The following is a 12,117-nucleotide window of genomic DNA, read 5'->3' on the forward strand; positions in this document are numbered from 1 at the left end:
AATAATTTCTTAAATATAAATATTTAATTAATTTTAATATGTACTAAATTTAATATCAAAAAATTTATTATGATTTTATTATAATTTTTATTATCTTTTATTTAATATTGAATATCTTTTGATTATAAAACATAATAAATAAAATCTAAAATCTGTATCAATTTTTTTATAAAAATATTTAATTAATTTTAATATATAATAAATTTATTACAAAATATTTATTATAATTTGAGTTATAATTTTTATAATTTTTTGTTTTAATAATGTCTAAAGTTGGCATAAATTTGGCTTATGAGTTTTTTTCACTTTAGGGCTCATAAACCCACTATCCGAGGAACCAATGGGCTATGCATTAGAGTTGGATTTTTTCGAATTGATTGGAAGAAGGGTGTAGCGAAGAAAAAAAAAATAAGAGCTAGAAAGAAAGGGTAGGTTGAATCTGAAAAGTACTCAGTGGGGGTAACTATGTTAAGTTAATTGCGTACCATAAAAAAAAAAAGAAGAAAATGTTATGGAAAATACATTGTGTTCCTGTTTTAGGATACACACTTCAAGTATCTTCGTTGTGACGGATCGGATCTTCGGTCTCAGTTTTCTTGTTCCAATCCGGGTAGTCCGAAGGAGGGAAAGGAGTGTGCCTGCAAAGACACTCCGACGCTCAAGTTAGTGCTCGGCGTAATAAATGCGGTAGTTCAGAATTAATTACATACCTCGTTGGGGTCCTATTTATAGTGGTTCTTATTGGGCTGCAATTAGGGACTGGGCCCCGGAAAATTAGGGGTCTAATCCTGTGCATTATGTTAATTAATCTCTCCGTAACCATCTAGATGATGTCGACATACTCGGCCGACTCCGCCGACCCGTTTCACCTCATGTAGGGGTGGTCGGCGGGTTCGAGTACTCGGCATAAACAACGATCTCGGGTATTCGGGCGTTTCGGCCACCATACGGTTAACGATCTCGAGTATTCGGGCGTTTCGGCCACCATACGGTATACATTGCTACTCTATTCGATGGGCCATGAACAATCGAAAAAAGCCCAGACCTGTATGGTATCTCTTTGAATACTTACTTAATATGGTAACAATCGAAAATGTTATTGTCATTTTGATTCCTTGATTTGTCCGATGACACAGCTCCTTCCGGAAAGACTCCGCAACACAGCTCTTGCCCTAGCAGACATTCGGGAAAGACGCCTCCCTTGCCGGCCACGACGCCTCTTTCTCTATTAGATATTTCATCGCTTCTCTGTTCTGTTTGTCGCTTTCTTCGCTTCTCTGCGTTTCGTTTATGAGATGGAAACCTCGTTTCGGGAAATCTTGCCTATGTTTGAAGGTGACTCTTCCCTTGGCAGAGCAATAAACTCTGATTCTATCTTCTATTATTTATTTTCTCTGTTACTTCTTGTTTTTACTGTTACGGGGGACCTATCACATTGTGTGTTTGAATTTTGTTACTCGTGTTACTTACCAACAAACCCAAGAAGTGGTCAGATTTTATCTTTTATAAATATAAAGAAAAATCAAATGATTCAACAGCTTTCAGAAACAATTTGTTACAATTCTGTTATTGCTTTACTGTTTGTTGTGGGGTATGCTTGAGCTATGTAGTGTTGTATGTTTGACACAGGCAATAAGAATTCAGTCATTTTCTTCCCTATTATAACTTTTCTTCTCGGTTCACCCATCCAAATTTTTTATTGTATTACTTCAATTTTGTCTTGAATATTTCACTTTTTTAGGAATTTTAATGACAAGGATAGAGACTAATGATTTATGTAATACCTTTAATTTTTGCTTGATTCTACTCATCTTTAAAAGAAAGAATGGGTTAGAACAATGCTGATAAGGGACACTGCAGGTATATATTAAACATGATGTGATATGAATTTTTTATCTCTCTTTGAATTTTTTATTATCTATTTTTCCTTCCTCCATGAATTTATTGTATTCAGCCTGCTTGTTTGTTTTTATGATCACTCTTTTCATGCTCTAACCTTTGTTTTCCCTCCTTTTGATTGCAATTTTGGCGCACAATTGTTGTAGTGTGCAAGAATTTTAAGTCATGTTGGATTTATGTAGTTGGTTTCAATTTTAGCATTGCATGGAGTGTACCTTATTTCAATGTTGATGGCTTGTGGTATAGTTTTTATTTAATCAACTTTATCAGTAGATAGTACATATTTGATACCTAACTTTGTCTTTCTTATTGCTAAGTTGAGATTACTTGTATCCTTTTAAATTGTTATACTTCCCGTGAAGAAAGTGTTAAGGATGTGCTTTGCACAGTTTGGAAAATTAACGCCACTTCAAAACTAGGCATTTTGTGTTCGAATGTTCTCTAGTGTAATTTTATTACATGTTTTAGGCTGCCATGGCAAATCATAATATCGCATTGTTACATTAAGCCATACTTTTATTCCTCAATATCATGATTAGCTTCATAAGCCATTTCATTAATTTTACTTTTATTCATTTTATTGTTATTTTTTTCTTTTATTGGCAAAATAATATTAAATCTGTACTGCATGCACCTTCACAATAGCTCATGCTTATTACTTTTTTTCATTTGCCTGGCAGGTTGAGGGCTTTATGTTTATATCCTCATTCATTTTGATCATTATATTTAAATACTGAGTGATAAAGTTGAATTTTATTTTAGGAACTGCATTTAGTCTAGTTGTGTACGTGGCGGTTATTGTTTAGTTTCAGTGGAGTGTAGTTATTGTTTGGTGTTATTAGGTAGTTATTTTATACATGTGACAATTATTATTTAATATATACTGTAGAGGAAGTCAGAGAGGGGAGAAGGGTAGTTTTTTTATCAGTTTCAGTGGAAGGAGGAGACACATTGTTAGGGGGAAATATTCTGTTTGTCATTATGTGTTTGAACCTAGCCTATGAACCAGATTAAATTTCTAATATAATCCAGCATCTTGGTTTGTTTAAATTAAAAGTAATGAGTTTTTTGTTTGATGTAATAAATGAATGTGGATTTTCAGGAGACGAGATAGAAAAAAAAATTGAGGAGAAAATAATTTTTTTTTTGAAGGGACTAATTGAACAAAAAATCTGGTAATGAAAGAATAAAAAAAATATAAATAATTTATTTAAGTCGATGACAAAATTTGAATTTGAATATTTCCTAATAAATTTTTTTACATAAGTTAAATAATAAGTTATATCGAAGAGTTTATCAAAATAAGCTCAATATTTTATGGGTTACTCTTATAAGATATTTTATAAGTTCATTCAAACACTTTCATGCATTTAAAAATCACACCAAACATGTTAAGATAATGTGTTGAGATAAGTTAATAATGTGTCACACGGAAGTTTATGTTTTTAGAAACTACTCTAAATGTGCTTAGATAAATTAATAACGTGTCACATAGATGACTATGTATCATTATGCATGCATTTAAAAACTACTTGAAACATACTAAGATAATATTTGTACCTGTCTAAGGGCACACTCGTAATCTTCTAATAATTTGAGGGCCGAACGAGAGTTTCGGGCGGACGCTTTAGAAGGGGGAGGTACCTGCAAAGACACTCCGACGCTCAAGTTAGGACAAACACGAATCTCGATAGTAATAAATAAACAGTGACATACCTCATTTAACGTGACCTATTTATACTAGTTATAATGGGTCTTGAGTGTGGTGGGCCTCCTCTAACGCTTACCAAATTAGGTAATACGATGCTAAGCGATTGATTATGCGTTAATAATGTGCTTGCCCTTGTTAATCATGATTGTCGTCCTAATGACTGCAATTACTCGTATCGGCCCTTGGCCGAGCCGAAAGGATCAGAACCGAGGCTACTTATAGGTTTCGGCCTTCGACCGAGCCGAGAAGTTGTCGAGACAACCAGTTAGGCTGCTAACATGCTCGAACTCCCAATATCTTGAGTATGGACTTTGTGGTCTCGGTCCTCTCGGCCACCGACGTGTCTGAGACCCTTGATGACTAGTTGATGTAGGGCCTGTGTTTCTGTAGTCTAGGTGGCCATCATGGCCGAAACTTCTTGTGGGAAAGACCCTTGTTTTGGCCGTCTCGGTGGCCGAGGGGGCATCACGTGTCGTTCCACGTGGTTGATTCGATATTCCGGTACAATATTAATGCCCTTAGATAAGTTAATAATGTGTCACATAGAGTTTTGTGTATCATTGTATATGCATTTTAAAAACTACTCTAAATGCACTAAAATAACGGGTCAAGATAAGTTATTAATTTGTCAAGTGAAGGTTCATGTATCATTGTACATGTATTTTAAAGATAACACATTATAAGTTAATAATGTGTCATGTGAAAATTTATGTATCATTATACATATATTTTAAAAGTTACTATAAATATGCTAAAATAACATATTGAAATAAGTTAATAATGTGTCATGTGGAGATTTATGTATCATTATACATGTATTCTAAAGATTACTCTAAATGCGCCAAGATAAGTTGATGTGTCGCTTGGATAGGGGTGGACAAAATAAACTGAACTAAACTGAACTTATAAAAATTATACTGAACTTAAAAGTAGTTCTCATGAATTGAACTAAACTAAATATTAGTTCAGACGAACTGAATTGAGCTATTTTTTTGTGTCATTGAACTGAACTGAACTATACTATAAAAACATGAATTGAATTGTAATTTAAACTGCACTGAACTCTTATGATATTTTGAATTGAACAACTTTGACTTATTGATCTATCAAAATAGGACACATTTGCCAACTTTACTTTATTTTCCATTTTATTTAAATTTTTCAAAGGAAAAAAATATAAAATTAAGTCAAACAAACTCAGGATATTTTAAGCCTAAAAATAAGTAGTCCAACATAACTCAATTGATTCGTTAGATTCGACAAAATTGATATAATTTTGGCTAAAAACCTATTTTGGTCCCTTATAATAATTGTTTGTTTCAATTTAGTCCCACTTTTATTTTTGGTTTCAATTTAGTCCCAAATTAATTAATTGGTTTCAATTTGGTGCCAAATAAATTAATTGGTTTCAATTTGGGACTTTCGTCCAAATTATTTAAACGGAGTTAACTGTTGGCCACGTGGATGCCATGTAGATGCATAGGTGGATGCCAATTTTTTTTGAAAACACCCCAGAACGGGCCGTTTTGGTTGCACTTTTGGTGTGTTAATTTTGCATCTGGAACGGCCCGTTCCAGGTGTAAAATTAACGCACTAAAAGTGAAACCAGAACGGGCCGTTCTGGTTTCAGAACGGGCCGTTCTGGTTCTAGACTGCTAAACATAAACGATCAATGAATATAGTTCACGATTGTGAATCATGGAAGGAAAAAGACTCAAGGTACAAAGCATTTCAAACATTACCCCCACTAACCATATGCAGGGATAGATCTAAGTTAATCATAATGGGGGCACTTGCCCCCACTAAAATTTTTTTCATTCTTTTTTTTTATATATAAAATATTAATAATTTTATAAAATATATATTATTAATTATATTTTAATTATGTTGTTATATCTAATATAATAAATATATTAATATTTTTTTAATATATTTTATTTTATTATTTAATTGTTTTTTATTTTGTGGTAAAATTATCTTCATTTTTAATGAAGAAAACATTTACTTACTTCAAGAGTAATTAATGTTCTATATCAAATTTTTAAGAATTTAATTGTTAAATTAAAAAGTTTTTCATGTATAGATCAAATTTATAAAAAATTTTAAAAAATTAAAAATCATATGATATTTCATTAAATTAATTCAAATTAACATATAAAATATTTTTGTTTTAAATGAATGTAAAAATTTAGAGGACACTAAAAGAAAATAAATTAATAATTTTATTATGTTTATCCTATTAATTTTTATCATTTTATTCCTCTAATTTTAAATAAGTTGCAAAAAATTATAAAGTAACACTTAAATATTTCTTCAGACAGAAAAAGAAAAAAAAGTTATTACTCCATTTATAAGACAATTGTATTTTATAAAAATAAGTAATTTTAAAATTTTTACCATAAAAAAATATTTTTCAAAATTATTATATTTTTTAATAAAATTAATAAAGAATATTTTATTCTCAGTTTTGGAACGGACCGTTCTGAATCCAGAACGGTCCGTTCTGGACCCAGAATGACCCGTTCTTAAACCAGAACGGTCCGTTCTAGTTTCAGAACGGGCCGTTCAGGTTCCAGGTGTTTTCACAAATTTGGCGTTCACGTGGTATCCACGTATGCATCTACGTGTCATCCACGTAACCAACAGTTAACTCCGTTTAAATAATTTGGACGGAAGTCCCAAATTGAAATCAATTAATTTATTAGGGACCAAATTGAAACCAATTAATTAATTTGGGACCAAATTGAAACCAAAAATAAAAGTGGGACTAAATTGAAACAAACAATTATTATAAGGGACCAAAATAGGTTTTTAGCCTATAATTTTTTTTCGGATCACTTTTTTTTCTTCCAAAGTTTTGGTCATTAGACTATCAAATTAGTCCATTAAGACATAACATGTTAGATACATTTAATTTTTATCCTTTTATAAAAATAGTTCTATTTCAATTCAATTTACCATCAAATCAGTTCAATTTTTTCTCCACACCCCTGTGCTTGAATATGTATGTAACATTGTATATGTTCAAGAAGTTGTAAAGAAAAAGAGCGGCAGAAAGAGCAAAAGGAGAAGGAGGAGATGGAGAAGAGGAGGATGTTAGCCATGGAAGATGGGGTTTCCGAGCAGAGACCCAGTAGAAGAAGAAAGAAAGACGATGACTTTGGTGGTGGGTTTGAAATGTCTGACACTCAGCAACAACAACATGGTCGTAAAGAAGAGGTGACGCCAAAAGTCAACAAGAAAAAACCTAAGGTGAGGTGATTTTATTTCATCATTCAGATATGAATCTGTGTTTGAGTTTGGCTTTAGATGGTGCATTGTATTTGATGTCATGTTTCTGGTTCCCAATGATCAGTGTGGTGAAGAGGAGCCCTTAACGTGCCATCAATGTAAGAGAAATGATAAAGGTCCTGTTGTGAGGTGCACAACCTGTCAGAAGAAAAGATTTTGCCTAGTCTGTATACGGGCCTGGTATAGTTTCGCTTTTCTTTTTCTTCTTTCCATGTCATGTTTACCTCACTGCATTGCTAGTTACAAAAGACAAATCCAGTCACCGTTTTTGTGTTGCAAGATTTTGAACGGATTATTGGAATTGGAAAATCCATGTATGAGTGTAAGCTTCAGTTGTTTACCCAAATTTGTACGAGGAATTTCTAGGCATTATGCACGTTAGATATAGTATGCTACTATTTATTGTGTTAGGGAGAAAAGTCTTAATTGACAAGAACAATTGCAAGACCAACAATGCCCTGAAATGATATGTTATTACAAGTTTTGGTTTTGAATGATGATTACTCGACCAATGTTGTCAATCCTTGATGTTTTTGCTGTGTGATCTTGTTAAGGTATCTTCATTTGAAGGAGGATGATATTGCTGAGGCATGTCCTGTGTGCCGCGGTAATTGCAATTGTAAAGCATGCTTGAGTTCTGATGAACTTATTAAGGTTAGGTCTTCCCCCCTTCTACATTGGCCTTTTCCTGGGGTTTTCTGTATAGTACATTTGAAATGTTTCTGTTTGGTTTACGGTAGAAAATGAAGGAAAATGCAAAAAATGGTGAAGACGAGAAGGTTGAATTCTCTATGTATTTGGTGCAAGTACTTCTTCCATATTTAAGGCAGTTGGATGAAGAACAGATGATTGAGAATGAGACAGAAGCTAAGATACAAGGTATTTATTTATTTATTTTTTCCTTTTGGAGTCTTGATTGTGCTTATTCATGTTTGAATCAAGGTTGCTCTGCAAAGCTAGGTTTGATTGGTGTATGTTTGTTCAAATACACGTTATATTACACATAGATAAACCATTGTTTTCAAGTGATGCCATGGAGCCTCAGACCTCTTTGCATTGAATTCTGACTGCAAAGAGCAAGAATTATCTGTTTTATAATCATAGATAAACTTCTAGATTTTGAAGTCTGAAATGCCAGACTGTCACAAGTTGCAATCCATTTCTTCTGGTCATTTCCCCCTCTTATTAATGTAGTTTATTTAGTTAATATTTCCTGGTTTTGGTTCTTTTCTTAGAATTAACTCGCTCTCTCTCTCTCTCTCTCTCTTGATCTTGGACTACTTACCTATTTGAACTATTTTTCTTGCATGCACTATAGCAGCATAGCTTGAGTTTATATCTCATCTCATGCCCCAGTCAGAATTCAGTACAATTCCATATCTTTTTCATTGTATTATTTGCTTTCGGTATGCACACTACAGGGCTCTCAGTCTCCCAGCTAAATATTGTTGAGGCAGATTTCTCTAAAGATGAGCGTGTGTACTGGTTGGGATTTTTCTGATTTCTTATATTTTTTCTCCCAGTTAACCTCATATTCTTTAGTTGTTAACTTAACACTCTCTTGCAGTGACAACTGCAAAACGTCAATATTTGATTACCACAGAAGCTGCACAAAATGCTCTTTTGACCTTTGTCTCAACTGTTGCTGCGAGCTTCGTAGTGGGCAGCTGGTAGGTGGTGCAGATCCAATTGAGTGGGGGTTTGTTTGGCAAGGTCGTGGTTACTTGCATGCTGAAACAGAAAATGAAATTGTAAAACAACATACATCAAATGCTGATGCTGAGCCTGAGGTTCGTGAATGGTCAAGATCTGGATGGCATGCACAAAGTAATGGTAGCATTCCTTGTCCAAAAGTCAATGATGAATGTAACCATGGTTTTCTTGAACTAAGAAGCATATTGGGTCAAAATTTTATCTCTGAGTTAGTACGTAAAGCAAAAGAACTAGCACAAAAGTACAAGCATCAAAATGCAGTTAAAACCCCTGACAACTTCTGTTCATGTTTGAGGTTTGATAGAAACACAGATGTTAGATGTAATAATGTGAGGAAGGCTGCTTCTCGTGAAGATTCCAGCGACAACTATTTATACTGTCCTAAGGCTGTAGATCTACAGTACAAGGATTTAAGGCATTTTCAGTGGCATTGGGAAAAGGGGGAGCCTGTCATTGTCAGCAATGTGCTTGAATGTACATCTGGTTTAAGCTGGGAACCACTTGTTATGTGGCGTGCATTACGTCATGTAACTAATACCAAGCGTGGTCAACATTTGGATGTGAAAGCTATTGATTGCTTAGATTGGTGTGAAGTTTGTTTGATTTCCAAATCTACAACTTTCTTGAACTTGGAAGTGTTTTTGCACAAATTTCATTTTTCACCTTAATTCTTATGAAGCTTATGCTTAATTATTTAATGTTGGTACTTATCGTAACTGGAACCCCATACTTGAAAATGACATTTAGAGAATAATTTAACTGTAGCAATTTTATGTTGTTGAGTTTCCTACATATTTCATGAATTCAGCAACCGCACCTATTCTTGATTGAAAGTTGTTTTAATGCATTTAGTATTGTCAATTACTGAATTCCGTAGAGTTATCTTATCAGAACCAAAAGTCCTAGAAATATTTAGCAAAGTACTGAAAAATTACAATTTTTAGGTCTACGATTCTATTATGAGAAACAGTTTGTATATGTTCCGCTGTCTGGGGCATAAAGGGATACCAGTCTGACGTGGAATGTTGGTAAACAGGAAACTCATATTATGGTGGTAATTAAAAGTCATTTTTCTGAGTGTAGTTCATATATTAGTGATTAACTTTAAGCCCTTATTGCTTGCTTTATGCTGTCTCTCCCAACGTTGTCAAGAAACATGGGTTGTGTGATCAATTTATCCTGATGTCATCATCATAAAATTTATATACATAGTCCTATGTTTTTGCTATTTATCATATCATCTTCGAAACTAATCTCAATTTTTGGCTGTCTGTTATCCGGTCCCCCATTTTGCTGTTCACTCTTTGCCTGCACTTCTTGTTGCCCTTGCATCCTTTGCATTCTGTTTTCCTTTTGGTATGTTTATCTGCTTCTTAGACTTGCAGCATCTAGCTGATGTTGGGTAAATTGTATTATTTAATTTTTCTTTCTACTGTTGAAAATATTATTTTCAACTCATACTCATTCTGTTTTTTGGTTTTGTAATCAGACTAGAGTAAATCATATCTGCTTTTTTTTTTTTTTTTTTTTTTTTTTTTAACTGATTCAGTAATTCTTTACTGCTTTTGCTTGACTTCCTTATTCTGTTGCTTCTGATTTCTTCATTTTTTATATGAGTTGTTGGTTAATCGCAGGGGGAAATTAATATCCACCAATTCTTTACTGGCTATACAGCAGGTCGCATGGATTGGCTTGGTTGGCCCCAGATATTGAAATTAAAAGATTGGCCTCCTTCTAATTTATTTGAGGAACAATTGCCTCGTCATTGTGCTGAGTTCTTATGTAACTTGCCCTTCAAGGAATATACTGATCCTCTCAGAGGTGCTCTTAACCTTGCTGTGAAGTTGCCAAATGATTGTCTAAAGCCAGACATGGGGCCTAAGACATATATTGCTTATGGATATCCTCAGGAGCTTGGGCGTGGTGATTCAGTGACTAAGCTCCACTGTGATATGTCGGATGCAGTATGCTCTATTTGCTTATTTCTTTCCTGGCCTGTTATTTTCAAGGATTTCTTCTGAATTATTTGGACTTTTTAGGCTGTTATTTTTAAAAAGAGATTCACATTGGAATGTGCATAGTTCATAGGATGTATAAATTTTGTCTTTGGTAACCCATTGCATTTCTCTGCTCTGATTCTTACGAGTAGATTGTGGCTTCAATTCCATGTCAGTTTTTCTGTTCTGTGCATCGTCTTCAATTCATAAGTTGCATAGCTTTTCCTGATCATATATTTGTTAGTGTTTTGTATTTATTGCTGTATGTGGTCCTGAGTGGATGTTCATCAATGAAGGAATTGAAGTGTGTGTGTGTGTATGTCTATATATATATATATATTCTTAAAATTTGACTGTTTTAGGTAAATGTGTTGACTCATATTGCTGAAGTGGAATTGGATTCTAATAAACTTGCTGCAATTGAGAGTTTGAAACAAAAGCACTTTGAGCAAGACAAAAGGGAGCTACATGGTGATGATCAGGATGGAGAAACTAATTTTGACATGCTTAATAATTCATCTTCTATCATAAATGTTCTGGACAAGCAAAATAGTGTTCAAGTTATGGAACATGAAGGTGGATTATGTGATGGGAAAGAAGTTGATCAGTTTCATCAACCCTCTGGTAGTAATGAGGTTGCCATTGATAATGAGGATACTCTTTCATGTGGATCAGAGCTCAAGGGGGCTGACAAAGTAAAAATAAAACAAGAAAATGACTTGTTTGGAGGGGATGCTTCTGAAGGTGCTCTCTGGGATATTTTTCGGATGCAGGATGTACCTAAATTGCAAGAATATCTGAAGAAGCATTTCAGAGAGTTCAGGCATGTCTATTATTGTCCTTTAAAGCAGGTAAATTAGAAAAATGATTTTCAGTTATTTATCTGAATGCTTCTTGGCAACTTTAGTCATTTATAAGCTTGGGTCCTACCAGATACTTTTACCATTGGTTAAACTTTGGAGCTTTGCACCCTTATAACACTGACGTTCTCCCATACCCTTATTTTCTTATGATAAAAATTTCATTTAATATACATGTACCAGAGGATTGAGTGAATGATCAAATAATAAATAGTTGTGAATTTGAAAATAAAAACAAATTATTTTTGTTTATGTTTATTACGGATGATGGGCTTTTCATTAAGATGACAATAAATGTCATGCAATTTGTTCCCTTTAAACAAAGGTCAGGAATGACATTATAGTGTAATTAACAGTCTAAAATGCTCATTAGTTTTCCAAATAAATGTTTTGTTTTAATTACTTGACTTTGGCAATTTTGAAGTTTTGTTCTGGCAGATGATACCTTTTATATTATATATAGATAAGCAGTCAGTCTGAGAGTCCCCCATTAGGTTTTATTTTTTCTTAACTGGGCCATCTCTTTTGGTAATGTAGGTTATTCACCCCATCCATGACCAGACCTTCTATCTGACTATGGAGCATAAGAGGAAGCTTAAGGAGGAGTATGGTTAGTAGCACATAATTTTTCATATTTTGATATGGG

The 12,117-nt window shown here is 33.6% G+C and overlaps 1 protein-coding gene and 1 long non-coding RNA gene across 4 annotated transcripts in view; both read left to right on the top strand.

The window, feature by feature from the left end:
- Window positions 1–321: 321 nt before the first annotated feature.
- On the top strand, window positions 322–3,182 carry LOC109817501 (uncharacterized). Its single transcript, XR_002241353.3, has 3 exons — window positions 322–1,047; window positions 1,137–1,335; window positions 2,580–3,182. It is a non-coding gene; the product is annotated as an uncharacterized LOC109817501 (long non-coding RNA).
- A 3,387-nt stretch (window positions 3,183–6,569) lies between these two features.
- LOC109814626 (lysine-specific demethylase JMJ29) overlaps window positions 6,570–12,117 on the top strand; it is a 33,499-nt gene continuing 27,951 nt past the window's right edge. Inside the window, exons 1-7 of one of the 3 annotated variants that reach the window (XM_083071075.1) lie at window positions 6,570–6,862; window positions 6,966–7,081; window positions 7,456–7,555; window positions 7,642–7,780; window positions 10,289–10,578; window positions 10,974–11,462; window positions 12,009–12,081. In XM_083071075.1, coding sequence (XP_082927201.1) covers window positions 6,689–6,862; window positions 6,966–7,081; window positions 7,456–7,555; window positions 7,642–7,780; window positions 10,289–10,578; window positions 10,974–11,462; window positions 12,009–12,081 — 1,381 coding nt within the window. In that variant the 5' untranslated portion in view covers window positions 6,570–6,688. Of the gene's footprint in view, window positions 6,863–6,965; window positions 7,082–7,455; window positions 7,556–7,641; window positions 7,781–8,322; window positions 8,387–8,468; window positions 10,110–10,288; window positions 10,579–10,973; window positions 11,463–12,008; window positions 12,082–12,117 lie in introns of those variants that run through there. The other 2 variants (XM_083071076.1, XM_083071077.1) reach the window with 2 other exon arrangements.

Source organism: Cajanus cajan, chromosome 3 (genome assembly GCF_000230855.2).
Source record: "Cajanus cajan strain Asha chromosome 3, NIPB_CcT2T_4, whole genome shotgun sequence".
NCBI lineage: Eukaryota > Viridiplantae > Streptophyta > Magnoliopsida > Fabales > Fabaceae > Cajanus > Cajanus cajan.